General features: G+C 40.3%; 1 protein-coding gene across 1 annotated transcript in view; it reads right to left on the bottom strand.

The window, feature by feature from the left end:
* DNAH11 (dynein axonemal heavy chain 11) overlaps nt 1–17129 on the bottom strand; it is a 316107-nt gene that overhangs the window by 220675 nt on the left and 78303 nt on the right. Inside the window, 5 exon segments of the mRNA XM_060157128.1 lie at nt 2605–2731; nt 4298–4389; nt 5466–5690; nt 7832–7954; nt 15684–15806. Of these exon segments, the coding sequence (XP_060013111.1) occupies nt 2605–2731; nt 4298–4389; nt 5466–5690; nt 7832–7954; nt 15684–15806 (690 nt within the window).

The raw sequence follows: 17129 nt of genomic DNA, 5'->3' as shown, positions 1-17129 counted from the left end.
TCAGGCAAGTGCATGCGCTGAAGACAGCAGACAGGAGTGAGGACAGGTTGGTCCCTCCAGGGCTTGACAAGACACATCTCGATGCCTTACCATCATCTGCCTCCATACACCCCTTCTGGGAAAGTACAGCAGGGAGGAGGGGGGGACAGGTGGACATCCTCACACCTGTGATTTAGCAGCCCAGAGGAGGATGCTCTGGCTTTGCCTCACTCCTCCTGGGGCTTCAAGGTGAAGGGCTGTTTCCCCCACCTCTGCACTTTAAGTTGTCCAGTGAGAGGGGTTGGAGAATCACTAACAGAAACTACGGATGCCCGCAGCAAGTGAATCTGCGATGTGTCCCTGCTTCAGACATCTGTCTAGGTGGAAAAGGAGGAAGAAGATATAACAAATGATGGATTACACTGCCAAGGGCAAGAACTGGAAGTGCTGAGATGGACTTGTCTCTGCAATATATACCCCCTGGGGGTTTCCCCCTGCCCCCTGAGGACTTGCTTCTGTTCCACAAGAGACCCAGCATGTGGGTACTGGCTGTCAAGGGTCAAGGTCGACAGCCACTGCCAAACAGAGAAGCAGGAATATGCATTAAGAAGGGGCAATGACTGACAGATGACACCCTTCCTTCCTCCCCAAGGTAAACTGACAGGGAGGAGAAATAAAAGATCCCAACTCCAAGTTCATTATGTAAAAGTCTGGTCTTGACACAGAGGTGAGGTTGGAATTTTAAACTAGATCTTGTTGAGTTGCTTTGGGTTTCTTTAATTTTTAATAATAAAAAGGGACCAGAGCATCACAGTACCTATCCAAGATGTTATAAAGGGACCTGTTACTCACTGTAAAGACATTCAGCAGGGCACATTTGAGCTTAATAATTGTAGAAAGATAAAACTGTTTCATGTCTATATTCTGGATAATTAATACTGTTCAATATAACAGTCACATATGTGTTTATTATGTTTAAAGAATATAAAAGAAAAGCCATGTTCCCACTTACAGATTTATGCATCTAATTTACATAGTGAAAATTCACGATTCTAAGTATTTCAGATTTGCAAGTGTTTAGGAACATGTACCTGGAATAGAACATGACACCCTCTATCTCATATGATCACCCCGGGCAGAGGGTCCAGTTGCCGGTCACGAGGAGGTTCTCAGGAGATTACTGAAGCTTAAACGTGGTAGTAACTGCCATGTTTAAACTACTTAAAAAAAAAAAAAAACCCAAAACATCCAATTTACATGTCATTGACATAAATGAGAGATGGAGACACTGGATTCCAAGTCAATCTAATTAGATGGATTTTATCTACAAAGCCATCTGGGAGTTAGCATAAATATACAGAATGATACCTGAGTGGTAATCCTGAAAATGTTGCCGAAGCTGACTAACAACTTTGCTCTTCATAGCAAGATTGTACTTGTATTGCCGACAGCAAGAACAGCCATCCATCTGAGTTTAGCTCCAAAGAGAAATGATGAATGAGAGAGAAATAATCAAGATAAATACTATGGGGGCTTCCCTGGTGGCGCAGTGGTTGAGAGTCCGCCTGCCAATGTAGGGGACACGGGTCTGTGTCCCGGTCTGGGAAGATCCCACATGCCGCAGAGCGGCTGGGCCCATGAGCCATGGCCGCTGAGCCTGCGCGTCCAGAGCCTGTGCTCCGCAACGGGAGAGGCCACAACAGTGAGAGGCCCGCGTACCAAGAAAAAAAAAAAAGATAAATACTGGGTCCAGAGAACAGTAGAATTCAGGAAACCGTAGTGTTAGGTGACACATATTCCAAAGAAAATGGCAGAAAAATACCTAGAGCAGGAACATGGAGACAAATCCACAACGATAAAGCACAACCTTTGGCGTCAAAATAATCTGTGATATATGGTCAAGTCTAGGAGTAACTGCCTATGTCAGTTGTAACAATTCTAAGATCTAAATGGATGTGAACAACTGAACAGATATAATGAAAGGCAACATCCACTAAATGTTTAGAGGAAGGAGAGCTTTGGGATTTGCACGAAGCTTGGTCTCTGATCTGTGCTCTCAGATTACAAAAGATAAGAGCTGCTTTTATTTGCTTTACATATTGTCATGGGTGCTACATTATTTTTGAATGGATAGGAGAAAATTAGAGTGTTAGGTAGAGGATGAAAATATACCAATACACCTCTGACAGCACTGAAGCCTAGTCCAGCTTCAACTATGAAGGTTACTCTGGAGTCAAGGTTGTTGTAAGAAGGTACCAGCCATTATCTCGTTCCCAGTGACTCAGTCTCCCCCAGGAAAGCTGCAAACCAGGCAATGGAGCTCCAGTCCTTGTCCCAGAATTCTGGGGGTTTGGAGCCAGTGTTTCTTCCATTAACTTCTTACCGGGCCCTAAGCCTTGTACATTTGCTGTCCCTTCCTTGTGTTGAGAACCAGGCAGTTACCTTTCCTAGTTCCTTGAGCACTGCTTCTAACATCCCTCTGTTGCTGCATTAAGAATTCTTACTGCATATTTTCCGGCTCCTGGTACATGTGACATGGTAGGTGGCATTTGACAATGATAAAGAAACTGTGACATTCCTTAGCTAACACAGGATAATATGAGACTCTCAAAAACAAATATTTACCTCCATAGGTTGAGCTCCCTTTGAGAGAATGTCAAGTAAGTCTGCGGAAGAGATGAAATAGAAGCGCGGAAAAGCCACACGCTTGGTTTCCAGGTACTCAGCAAGAGCTTTTTCACAAAGAGAAAGCCTGCAGGAAGGAATGAAAAATCATTGTAAGCATATCTTGCCCATTCATTTATTAAAACGTCACGAAAACCCAGAGCCTCTCATCTGTCCATTCACCACAAGAAGCTCACCATTTAACACGGAGCCTACCTCCCTCTCTTGGACATCATCGTCTTGTTCATGACTCGTGTACAAGTCATGCCAAGTGGGAGGGGAAACACACACACATCCATCGTTAGTTGAGACTAAATATAGATCAGACTTAAGTTGATGTTACTTATCACTTGTCTGCTTTTTGGAGGGAAGTGTGGACATTTAAAAAAATTTTTTTATTGGAGTATAGTTGATTTACAAAGTTGTTAGTTTCAGGTGTACAGTGAAAACGGAATCAGTTATACATATATCCACTCTTTTTTAGATTCTTTTCCCATATAGGCCATTACACAGTATTGAGTAGAGCTCCCTGAGCTATACAGTATATCCTTATTAGTTATCTATTATATATATAGTAGTATGTATATGTCAGTCCCAATCTCCCAATTTGTCCCACTCCCCCTTACCCGCTGGTAACCATAAGTTTGTTTTCTACATCTGTAACTACTTCTGTTTCTGCTTTGTAGGTAAGTTCATTTTTACCCTTCTTTTAATGACACTTCTCATCAGCAGGAGAGAAGACCAGATTTGGCATCACTCGCCCCGAGCACAAAATGCTTTACTTAACATGTAATTGGTTTAAGATCTTCCTTTTCCCACTGAATGTCTACAAAACACAAGCACCTTCAACTCTCTCTGGTTTTCAGAAGAGTCATAAGATCCAGAATCATTTCCACATTATTTTCTTATTAGAGCAGAGGTGACCCAGGGGCAGAGCCCCCAAAACCCTCAAAGATTACTGACTAAGAAATAATTAAGTTCTGCAGAAATCCACACTTTTAAAATTATGGCCAATTTTCTCTCTAAAAAACTTCCAGATTATGAAATAATTGTATGTATATATATTTTTATCTAGAGGGCTCCTCTGCCTTGCAATGAAAAGTGATCACAATTCCACACAAAGCTCTTCTTTTAGTGGCTGATCTGCCCATTTTTAATCAAAAGCCAGAAAATTCTTATGACCACTAGCTGTTGTATAATTTTGTATAAAAACTACAAATGCCCTTTAGGACAAGGATTTCAAAAATACTAACATGCTGTCTAAGGATAATTTCTAGTATACAAAATAAAGGACTTAAAATGAGTGCAATCCCAGTTCCTAGCATACAGTAGCTGCTTAATAAATATTTGCAGGATACTTTGATAAAAGAATTGATTAAACAACCATGCTGATTCTCTTGATAATAGGATATTCTAATTTTACTATAATGATATTCCTTTTTGGAAAACAGAAATATATTTGGATCTGTTTACATTAACTCACAAAATGTATGTACCACCTAATATGTATAAGGCAACTAGATAACTATAAGCAAAATTATAAAATAATTTAGTAGAACTTGTTCGTACAATAACTTGGTGTTAAATACTATTAGATATTCAAAAGAAATCTCAGAAGTATAACAAATTGATCACTTTGTAGTTTTATTCTTACCTGTACTGTAAATCTTTAAGTTCTTCAAAGAGGTTAGGTCTGCATGTTGCTTCTAAAACATTTTTTATTTTAGCTGTCCTGAACATTAACTCCTGAGTGAAAGTAAAACATGGAGCCATTGATATTAGAAATTACTTTTCTAAATTTTTCATCCATTTAGGGAATTAAAGAGTGAAGAACAATCAAACTACGGGAAAGCAAGATAAATGAGATTTCTAACACCATGTCTGTTCTGCTTTTAAACTTTTAGATGAACATCAAAAACAAAGTGTAATCACACAGTTTTTATCAATATAAATTCGATAGGCATTACCACCACTCTGGGTCCAGGCAGAATTTCTCTCTTCTAAACCAAACACACAAAAAAATAGAGAGACAGAGAACCAGAATCTTAAAGAATACACTCACACTGGAAAATGAGATGAATATGAAACAATCTACCCACTCTTTCCTCCTTAAAAGTTAAATAAAATAGAATTCCTCTGGTGTTCTGCTTTAGCTAGTAAGACGACAATAATTCATCCCCATTTCTAGATAAAAAGTAAAGCCATTATTCTCTGCTTAAAGTCTCTCAAATCATTTATTATATGTACATCTCCATGTGTTCTCTGTGGCTCTTATGAAACGAACCAGTAACTGATAGTATAACTTTGTTACTGGTTTCCCCTCCTCAGTCTCTTACTTCATGAACATGAATCTGGCTCCCAGGCCTTACTGTTGGTGTAGGCCTCTGGGAAACATGTGGCCTGCTGCCTGGTTTTGTACGGCCTGAAGCTAAGAATGCTCTTTACGTTTTTAACTAGTTGAAAAAAATCTAAAGAAGCATAATACTTCGTGACACATGAAAATAATACGGAATTCAATTTCTGGTGTCTATAACGTTTTACTGGTACACAGCCACACCCATCTGTCTATGTAGTGTCTATGTTTTCTTTCACAGGACAATGGCAGCCCTGCTGAGTTGTGACAGAGACCACATACAACCACAAAGCCTAAACTATGGACTATCTGACCCTTCACAGACAAGTTTCCTGACCTTGTCTCCTGAAATTCAAATACACACATATATTTTTCATAAATACAGTACCCCAAATCATGTTTCTTTACAAGATTTTTATATTGTTTGGACAAAGCTGTTAGGATAGAAAACAGCCTTTCTTCCACGAACCTTAAATTCAGCATCTACTCTGCCGAATCTCTGAGCATCTTTCACAAGCTGAATTCGAATATCTTCTGAATAAACAAAGATGCTTTCTAGGTGAGACCAAGTGCGCTGTACTTCCATCCAAGTAAAGATGACCGAATCTGCTGTGTTTAATTTGTTTTGCCAGCTTATGACTTGCTCAATGAAATATTCCACATACTTGCTTTGAAGCAGAGTCTGTAACTGAACCTAAAAGAAAGGCAAAGAATTTCAAATACCATCTAAATTGGTAGTCTGTAAGCATCAAGAGGGAGCACACTTCTTCTGTTTATTGCTGGATTCCTAGGACCTAGCACACGATACATGCAACAGGCATTCAGTAAGTATTTGCTAAGTGAGTGAATTAATGGCATTAAATATTACATAATAACATGTTTTTTCCAAAAGGAAAAAGACAAATATAAGCAACTACATGTAATGCGTCTTCTAGAAGAAGGCCACGTGTCTCTTGGAAGGCAGGAAAAAATATTGTGCACCAGGGTGCAGCTTTAGGAATTAAACTTTATTCTTTCATCCTCTCTCACTCTTCTTGGGGTCTCTGCCTATGAATCATCCTAAGTTTATGGGTCTTCTTTTTCAATATTGAAAATACGAAACAAACTTCCTTCCAGTTTGCTAAGACCTTAAGCTCCTGTTTTCCTCCTCTTTGAGTTTACTACCAAACTTGGCAGCCTTCCTAACACCAAGCCTTGCTTTAAGGTCGTGCAGTTCAGTGAGCACTTCCCATCATTCTCTGACACTGAAATTCCAGGAAGTCACTGAGAACAGCTCCTTTTCATCCTCCTCCATCTCTAAGTGTTTAATACATTTGACTATTCTTCCCCTCCCAGCTTTATTGAAATATTATTGACATACAGCATTGTGTAAGTGTAAAATGTACAATGTGATGATCTGATACATGTATATACTGTGAAATGGTTACCACAGTAAATTTACACCTCCACAACCCATGTAACTGCCGTGTGTGTGTGTGCACGCGTGCTGATAACATTTAAGATCTACTCTCTTAACAACTTTCAAGCATATAATATACTATTGTTAACTGCAGTCACCATGCTGTACATTAGATGCCCAGAACTTATTCATCTTATACCCAGAGGTCCGGACCATTTGACCAATACCTCCACACCTCCCCAAAGCCCCAGAAACTGGTAACCGCCATTTTACTCTGTATAAGGTCAGCTTTTTTAGATTCCCCATATAAGCAAGAATATTCAGTACTTGCTTCCTCTGAGTGAACTACCTCACTTGGCATAATACTCTCAAAATCCACCCACATCATCACAAACGGCAGGATTTCCTTCTTTTTATGGCAGAATGATGATATTCCACTGTATATACACCACATTTTCTTTATCCATTCATATGTCATGGATGCTTAGGTTGTTTCCATGACAGTCGACTCTCCTTTGTAGGAGAAACTTATCCTGTGATTGCTGATGATACTATACAGTCTTCTTTTTCTACGATTTCTCTGCCCACTCTCTCTCTCTCTACCTCCTTTATGTCTCCTGCTCTTGTTCACTACACGCAGCCTTTCCCAAAGCTCTATTCTCAGCTGGATTATCTTCTTTACGTCTCATTATCTAGCTCATCAATTCTCAAGACACCAAAAATGACCTCCCAAACTACAGTTCTAGACTGAACCTCTGCACTGAGCTCTGGGTCAGACTTTCCACCTTTACATCAATGTCCCTCACTTTAAATACACCAAAAATAATAGAACATCATCTCTTCAGAGCAGGTTATTCCTAAGTGCCCCATGTCTAATAATAATAACACTACTGTTATTATTTCCTCTGAATAGTTTGTCTCTTTCATCTTTCTTATGTCTCATGTCCAAAGAGATGCTAACTCATAACCTTAGAATTCAAGACCACATAGGCTGCGCTCTGGACTGTCCCTCCAGCCTTATTTTTTATTACTCCTATCAAGAAAATCTATATTCTAAGGAAACCAAACTCTTTAAATTACCTCTGAATGGCAGGTACTTTCTGGCATTCCAAGATGCCACTAACATTCTCCCCTTTGCTATAACACCCCTTTCTGATCACCATTTTTTGTTGAATACCAGCCCATCCTTCAAGGTTCAGCACAAGTACCACCACCTTACAAGACCCTTTGGAACCCTGTCTCTGTCTCCCTACTCAAGCGCAAGTTCCTTGAGAACAAGTGTTCATACTTTTTGAGCCCAAATGGTACTATGCCTGGAGCCTGGTACAAGCAGATGCCCAATGAATGAAGAAAGAAATATTGAGTATTGGAACTTGGGAAAAATCTAAAATCGTAATTTAAAATGAAAAAATCTGTAATAAAAATATCCATCTTACTTGGTTGTGCTCTAGAGTTTCAAACAATTGTTCATCAAACTTCAGTAATAGAATGCCTGTCCGAGAGTGAACTTCGTAAGAGAACTCCATGGTTGCCCAGGTCTGGCTGATTTCAGTAATAACCTAGATGTAAACAGTATTTAGTTATGTGCACAAAAGTTTAATTTAGGACCGATACTTAGGCTATCATCTGGAATTTTAAAAACTGTTTTTACAATTTAAAAAAACAAAAAAACAGAGGGACATCAAATATCACTGGCCTCAATTTTTTTCCTCCAAATAATTCACGGTGATGAGGTTTAGAGAATGAATTCCACCACACAAAAGGAACAAGCGTCACACCAATATCAAATTTTTTTTTACTGGATCTGAGCTTTATATCCTTCACTGAAACACAATGCCAGAGCAGGAGGGGATTTAAAAGGTTATCTTAAAAGTCTGATAGACACTCAAGACTCAGAATCCGACAGAGGGGGAAGATGGCAGAAGAGTAAGACGCAGAGATCACCTTCCTCTCCACAGATACACCAGAAATACATCTACACGTGGAACAACTCCTACAGAACACCTACTGAACGCTGGCAGAAGACCTCAGACCTCCCAAAAGGCAAGAAACTCCCCCACGTACCTGGGTAGGGCAAAAGAAAAAAGAATAAACAAAGACAAAAGAATAGGGACGGGACCTGCACCAGTGGGAGGGAGCTGTGAAGGACGAAAGGTGTCCACACACTAGGAAGCCCCTTCGCGGGCGGAGACTGCGGGTGGCGGAGGGGGGAAAGCTTCAGAGCCGCGGAGGAGAGCGCAGCAACAGGGGTGCGGAGGGCAAAGCGGAGAGATTCCCGCACAGAGGATTGGTGCCTACCGGCACTCACCAGCCCAAGAGGCTTGTCTGCTCACCCGCCAGGGTGGGCGGGGCTGGGAGCTGAGGCTCCGGCTTCAGTCAGAGGCAAGAGGCTTTTTCTTCCCTCTTTTGTTTCCTGGTGCGCTAGGAGAGGGGATTAAGAGCTCTGCTTAAAGGAGCTCCAGAGACGGGCGTGAGCCGCGGCTAACAGCGCGGACCCCACAGACGGGCAGGAGACGCTAAGGCTGCTACTGCCGCCACCAAAAAGCCTGTGTGCGAGCACAGGTCACTATCCACACCTCCCTTCCGGGGAGTCTGTGCAGCCCGCCCCTGCCAGGGTCCCGAGATCCAGGGATAACTCCCCCGGGACAACGCATAGCGCGCCTCAAGCTCGTGCAACATCCTGCCGGCCTCTGCCGCCCCAGCCTCGCCCCGCACTCCGTGCCCCTCCCTCCCCCGCGGCCTGAGTGAGCCAGAGCACCGAGTCAGCTGCTCCTTTAACCCCGTCCTGTCTGAGCGAAGAACAGACACCCTCCGGCGACCTACACGCAGAGGCGGGGCCAAATCCAAAGCTGAACCCCAGGAGCTGTGAGAACAAAGAAGAGAAAGGGAAAGCTCTCCCAGCAGCCTCAGAAGCAGAGGATTAAATCTCCACAATCAACTTGATGTACCTGCATCTGTGGAATACCAGAATAGACAACGAATCATCCCAAATTGAGGAGGTGGACTTTGAGAGCAAGATTTATTATTTTTTCCCCTTTTCCTCTTTTTGTGAGTGTGTATGTGTATGCTTCTGTGTCAGATCTTGTCTGTATAGCTTTGCTATCACCATTTGTCCTAGGGTTCTATCTGTCCGTTTTTTTTTTTTTTTACTTAAAAAATTTTTTTTCTTAATAATAATTTTTTATTTTAATAACTTTATTTTATTTTATCTTACTTTATTTTATCCTCCTTCTTTCTGCTTTTTCTCCCTTTTATTCTGATCCGTGGGGATGACAGGCTCTTGGTGCTCCAGCCAGAAGTCACTGCTGTGCCTCTGAGGTGGGAGAGCCAAGTTCAGGACACTGGTCCACAAGAGACCTCCCAGCTCCACATAATATCAAATGGCGAAAATCTCCCAGAGATCTCCATCTCAACACCAACACCCAGCTTCACTCAATGACCAGCAAGCTACAGTGCTGGATACCCTATGCCAAACAACTAGCAAGACAGGAACACAACCCCACCCATTAGCAGAGAGGCTGCCTAAAATCATAATAAGTCCACAGACACCCCAAAACACACCACCAGACGTGGACCTGCCCACCAGAAAGACAAGATCCAGCCTCATCCACCACAACACAGGCACTAGTCCCCTCCACCAGGAAGTCTACACAACCCACTGAACCAACTTCAGCCACTGGGGACAGACACCAAAAACAACGGGAACTACAAACCTACAGCCTGCAAAAAGGAGACCCCAAACACAGTAAGATAAGCAAAATGAGAAGACAGAAAAACACACAGCAGATGAAGGAGCAAGATAAAAACCCACCAGACCTAACAAATGAAGAGGAAATAGGCAGTCTACCTGAAAAAGAATTCAGAATAGTGATAGTAAAGATGATATAAAATCTTGGAAATAGAATAGACAAAATGCAAGAAACATTTTAAAAGGACCTAGAAGAACTAAAGATGAAACAAGCAATGATGAACAACACAATAAATGAAATTAAAAATACTCTAGATGGGATCAATAGAATAACTGAGGCAGAAGAATGGATAAGTGACCTGGAAGATAAAATAGTGGAAATAACTACTGCAGAGCAGAATAAAGGAAAAAGAATGAAAAGAACTGAGGACAGTCTCAGAGACCTCTGGGACAACATTAAACGCACCAACATTCAAATTATAGGGGTTCCAGAAGAAGAAGAGAAAAAGAAAGGGACTGAGAAAACATTTGAAGAGATTATAGTTGAAAACTTCCCTAATATGGAAAAGGAAATAGTTAATCAAATCCAGGAAGCACAGAGAGTCCCATACAGGATAAATCCAAGGAGAAACATGCCAAGACACATATTAATCAAATGATCAAAAATTAAATATAAAGAAAGCATATTAAAAGCAGCAAGGGAAAAATAACACACAAGGAAATCCCCATAACGTTAACAGCTGATCTTTCAGCAGAAACTCTGCAAGCCAGAACGGACTGGCAGGACATATTTAAAGTGATGAAGGAGAAAAACCTAGAACCAAGATTACTCTACCCAACAAGGATCTCATTCAGATTTGATGGAGAAATTAAAACCTTTACAGACAAGCAAAAGCTGAGAGAGTTCAGCACCACCAAACCAGCTTTACAACAAATGCTAAAGGAACTTCTCTAGGCAAGAAACACAATAGAAGGAAAAGACCTACAATAACAAACGCCAAACAATTAAGAAAATGGGAATAGGAACATACATATCGATAATTACCTTAAATGTAAATGGACTAAATGCTCCCACCAAAAGACACAGACTGGCTGAACTGATACAAAAACAAGACCCATATTTATGCTGTCTACAAGAGACCCACTTCAGACCTAGAGACACATACAGACTGAAAGTAAGGGGATAGAAAATGATACTCCATGCAAATGGAAACCAAAAGAAAGCTGGAGTAGCATTTCTCATATCGAACAAAATAGACTTTAAAATAAAGACTATCAGAAGAGACAAAGAAGGACACTACATAATGATCAAGGGATCGATCCAAGATGAAGAGATAAGAATGGTAAATATTTATGCACCCAACATAGGAGCACCTCAATACATAAGGCAATACTAACAGCCATAAAAGGGGAAATCGACAGTAACACATTCATAGTGGGGACTTTAACACCGCACTTTCACCAATGGACAGATCATCCAAAATGAAAATAAATAAGGAAACACAAGCTTTAAATGATACATTAAACAAGATGGACTTAATTGATATTTATAGGACATTCCATCCAAAAACAAAAGAATACATATTTTTCTCAAGTGCTCATGGAACATTCTCCAGGACAGATCATATCTTGGGTCACAAATCAAGTCTTGGTAAATTTAAGAAAACTGAAATCATATCAAGTATCTTTTCTGACCACAACGCTATGAGACTAAATATCAATTACAGGAAAAGATTTGTAAAAAATATAAACACACAGAGGCTAAACAATACACTACATAATAACAAAGTGATCACTGAAGAAATCAAAGAGGAAATCAAAAAATACCTAGAAACAAATGACAATGGAGACACGACAACCCAAAACCTATGGGATGCAGCAAAAGCAGTTCTAAGAGGGAAGTTTATAGCAATACAATCCTACCTTAAGAAACAGGAAACAACTCGAATAAACAACGTAACCTTGCACTTAAAGCAATTAGAGAAAAAAGAACAGAAAACCCCAAAGTTAGCAGAAGGAAAGAAATCATAAAGATCAGATCAGAAATAAATGAAAAAGAAATGAAGGAAACGATAGCAAAAATCAATAAAACTAAAACCTGGTTCTTTGAGAAGATAAACAAAATAGATAAACCTTTAGCCAGACTCATCAAGAAAAAAAGGGAGAAGACTCAAATCAATAGAATTAGAAATGAAAAAGGAGAAGTAACAACTGACACTGCAGAAATACAAAGGATCATGAGAGATTACTACAAGCAACCCTATGCTAATAAAATGGACAACCTGGAAGAAATGGACAAATTCTTAGAAATGCACAACCTGCCAAGACTGAATCAGGAAGAAATAGAAAATATGAACAGACCAATCACAAGCACTGAAATTGAAACTGTGATTAAAAATCTTCCAACAAACAAAAGCCAAGGACCAGATGGCTTCACAGGCAAATTCTATCAAACATTTAGAGAAGAGCTAACACCTATCCTTCTCAAACTCTTCCAAAATATAGCAGAGGGAGGAACACTCCCAAACTCATTCTATGAGGCCACCACACTCTGATACCAAAACCAGACAAGGATGTCCCAAAGAAAGAAAACTACAGGCCAATATCACTGATGAACACAGATGCAAAAATCATCAACAAAATACTAGCAAACAGAATCCAACAGCACATTAAAAGGATCATACACCATGATCAAGTGGGGTTTATTCCAGGAAAGCAAGGATTCTTCAATATATGCAAATCAATCAACATGATACACCATATTAACAAATTGAAGGAGAAAAACCATATGGTCATCTCAATAGATGCAGAGAAAGCTTTTGACAAAATTCAACACCCATTTATGATAAAAAACCCTGCAGAAAGTAGGCACAGAGGGGACGTTCCTCAACATAATAAAGGCCATATATGACAAACCCACAGCCAACATCGTCCTCAATGGTGAAAAAGTGAAACCATTTCCACTAAGAGCAGGAACAAGACAAGGTTGCCCACTCTCACCACTCTTATTCAACATAGTTTTGGAAGTTTTAGCCAGAGCAATCAGAGAAGAAAAGGAAATAAAGGGAATCCAAATCGGAAAAGAAGAAGTAAAGCTGTCACTGTTTGCAGATGACATGATACTCTAGAGAATCCTAAAGGTGCTACCAGAAAACTACTAGAGCTAATCAATGAATTTGGTAAAGTAGCAGGATACAAAATTAATGCACAGAAATCTCTGGCATTCCTATACACTAATAATGAAAAAGCTGAAAGTGAAATCAAGAAAACACTCCCATTTACCACTGCAACAAAAAGAATAAAATATCTAGGTATAAACCTACCTAAGGAGACAAAAGACCTGTATGCAGAAAATTATAAGACACTGATGAAAGAAATTAAAGATGATACAAATAGATGGAGAGAGATACCATGTTCTTGGATTGGAAGAATCAACGTTGTGAAAATGACTCTACTACCCAAAGCAATCTACAGATTCAATGCAATCCCTATCAAACTACCACTGGCATTTTTCACAGAACTAGAACAAAAAATTTCACAATTCGTATGGAAACACTAAGGACCCCGAATAGCCAAAGCAATCTTGAGAACGAAAAATGGAGCTGGAGAAATCAGGCTCGCTGACTTCAGACTATACTATAAAGCTACAGTAATCAAGACAGTATGGTACTGGAACAAAAACAGAGATATAGATCAATGGAACAGGATAGAAAGCCCAGAGATAAACCCAGGCACATATGGTCACCTTATCTTTGATAAAGGAGGCAGGAATGTACAGTGGAGAAAGGACAGCCTCTTCAATAAGTGGTGCTGGGCAAACTGGACAGCTACATGTAAAGGTATGAGATTAGAACACTCCCTAACACCATATACAAAAATAAGCTCAAAATGGATTAAAGACCTAAATGTAAGGCTAGACACTATCAAACTCTTAGAGGAAAACATAGGCAGAACACTCTATGACATAAATCACAGCAAGATCCTTTTGGACCCACCTCCTAGAGAAATGGAAATAAAAATAAACCAATGGGACCTAATGAAACTAAAAGCTTTTGCATAGCAAAGGAAACTATAAACAAGATGAAAAGACAACCCTCAGAATGGAAGAAAATATTTACAAATGAAGCAACTGACAGAGGATTAATCCTCTAAATATACAAGCAGCTCATCTAGCTCAATATCAAAAAAGCAAACAACCTAATCCAAAAATGGGTGGAAGACCTAAACAGGCATTTCTCCGAAGAAGATATACAGACTGCCAACAAACACATGAAAGGATGCTCAACATCATTAATCATTAGAGAAGTGCAACTCAAAACCACAATGAGGTATAACCTCACACCAGTCAGAATGGCCATCATCAAAAATCTACAAACAATAAATGCTGGAGAGGGTGTGGAGAAAAGGGAACCCTCCTGCACCGTTGGTGGGAATGTAAACTTATACAGCCCCTATGGAGAACAGTATGGAGGTTCCTTAAAAAACTAAAAATAGAACTACCATACGACCCAGCAATCCTACTGCTGTACATAAACCCTGAGAAAATCATAATTCAGAAAGAGACATGTACCACAATGTTCATTGCAGCACTATTTACAATAGCCAGGAGATGGAAACAACCTAAGTGTCCATCAACAGATGGATGGATAAAGAAGATGTAGCACATATATACAATGGCATACTACTCAGCCATAAAAAGAAACGAAATTGAGTTATTTGTAGTGAGGTGGATGGACCTAGAGTCTGTCATACAGAGTGAAGTAAGTCAGAAGGAGAAAGACAAATACTGTATGCTAACACATATATATGGAATGTAAGGGGAAAAAAAATGTCATGAAGAACCTAGGGGTAAGACAGGAAAAAAGACAGAGACCTACTAGAGAATGGACTTGAGGATATGGGGAGGGGGAAGGGTAAGCTGTGACAAGGTGAGAGAGTGTCATGGACACATATATACTACCAAACGTAAAACAGCTAGCTAGTGGGAAGCAGCCGCATAGCACAGGGAGATCAGCTGGGTGCTTTGTGACCACCTAGATGGGTGGGATAGGGAGGGTGAGAGGGAGGGAGATGCAAGAGGGAAGAGATATGGGAACATATGTATATGTATAACTGATTCACTTTGTTTTAAAGCAGAAAGTAACACACCACTGTAAAGCAATTATACTCCAATAAAGATGTAAAAAAAAAAAAAAAAAAGGTCTGATAGATATTATTTACTTTTTGGATAGTGCTCTGAGTGCCAGAATGTGAATCCCAGGTCCCTTGTTGAACCTGGGTAAGTTAATTACTTCTCTATACCTCAGTTTCCTCATCTGTACAATAGAGATAATCCTCAGAGGATTAAATGAATATAAAGCACTGAGAGCAGTGTTTGCTACCAAGTAAACGATATATAAATGTTTTCTGCTATAATCGTCATCATCAACTGGGTCAACTCTCTCGTTTTACAAATTTACTGTGGCCTAGAAGGAAGCTGTTTCCTGCCCAGGGAAACATGTCTCCACACAACTATGGCAGGAGGACTTCTCCCTGAGTCTGCTTACGTGCCAGTGCACAGAATTAGCTCAGGGTAAAAAGAAACAGCCCAAGGACAACACCTTCTCAGTCCCCAGCTCTTTCACTGCTTTGTCCACGATGCTTCGGACATCCTCTTCCATTTGGTGTAACCGCAAGGCTAACAAATCTGCCAAAGTTGTGGCTTCGTTTATAGAAAACTTGACCTGATTAGGAACAAAAAAAAGGCAGAATTTATATTCCACATATATTAATGGTTCCTTCTACCTAATGGCCAGAGGAATGAAACACAGCTAAATATACTCAAGTCAGCTGCTGAGTACATTTCGAGTTCTGAAATGTGCAGACAACCAAAGACGTTGTTTTTTTACTCACAGTTACTAAGGCATCACCCATCGAAGCGAGGGCTGAGGTTTAGGCCACGTTCATACTACAGTACTTTCTTTAGTTTCATAACCCTCCCTTGTCAGCTCATTTCTTACCTCCTTTGCCCACAAAACCCTTTTTTTTTTTAATTTTTTTAATTTTTTTTTATTTTATTTTTTTAACATCTTTATTGGAGTATAAATGCTTTACAATGGTATGTTAGCTTCAGCTTCACAACAAAATGAATCAGTTATATACATACATATATTCCCATATCTCTTCCCGCTTGCGTCTCCCTCCCTCCCACCCTCCCTATCCCACCCCTCCAGGCGGTCACAAAGCACCGAGCTGATCTCCCTGTGCTATGCGGCTGCTTCCCACTAGCTATTTACCTTACGTTTGGTAGTGTATATATGTCCATGCCTCTTTATCGCTTTGTCACCGCAAAACCCATTTTTAAAGAGAATCACATTGTTCATTTATTATAATTTGGTTGAAATCCCAGGAATCAGGTAATAGCTCATTTGTCTTCTCTTCCTTAGGTACTCTATTCACTGAACATAATTCCCAGTTGCTTCCGTGCTTTAACCTAGTTTCATCATTGACTTAATCTTAGTTCCTTGTCAAAAAATAATTATTCTTATACTGTCATTATTGATATTTACCATGTGAAAAAGTCACTCACATTTCCTCATCATCTTATTGACTCCCCACCTTCCCCACCTCCATATTTGTTAAGAAGCTCTCAGCTCTTCCTAAGTGCCCAGACTCACCCATGTCCCTCACAAATGAACAGCTGATCCCACCACACAGTTGCAAGGAAGCCATTTCCTTTCCTGCCCCTGCTAAGAATATCCAGTCCCTGCTTCTCGGAAGGTGCAGTCCTCTCTGGCTCTCCTCAATCAGTCATGTTGCTCGTCACCATGCACGGCTCTGCACAGGATGACTAAACCTCCCTGTTTGCCCAGGACTGGGGGGTTTCCTGGGCTAAAACCTGGGAAGTCCTGAGCAAACCACATGAGTTGGTCACACTATCTCTGCATCACTTTTGACCTCACTCCAGAGCTGATGGGAGTCAGGTCTGTCTTAGAGAAGGAATGAGCAGGGATGCATAACAAGGCCCGCCTGATTAGCTGCATAGTTTGTGCAGTGAATATGGACCC

Source organism: Lagenorhynchus albirostris, chromosome 8, assembly GCF_949774975.1.
Source record: "Lagenorhynchus albirostris chromosome 8, mLagAlb1.1, whole genome shotgun sequence".
Lineage (NCBI taxonomy): Eukaryota > Metazoa > Chordata > Mammalia > Artiodactyla > Delphinidae > Lagenorhynchus > Lagenorhynchus albirostris.
The sequence above is the reverse complement of the archived record's forward strand: the minus strand, read 5'-3'. Positions and strand labels throughout refer to the sequence as shown.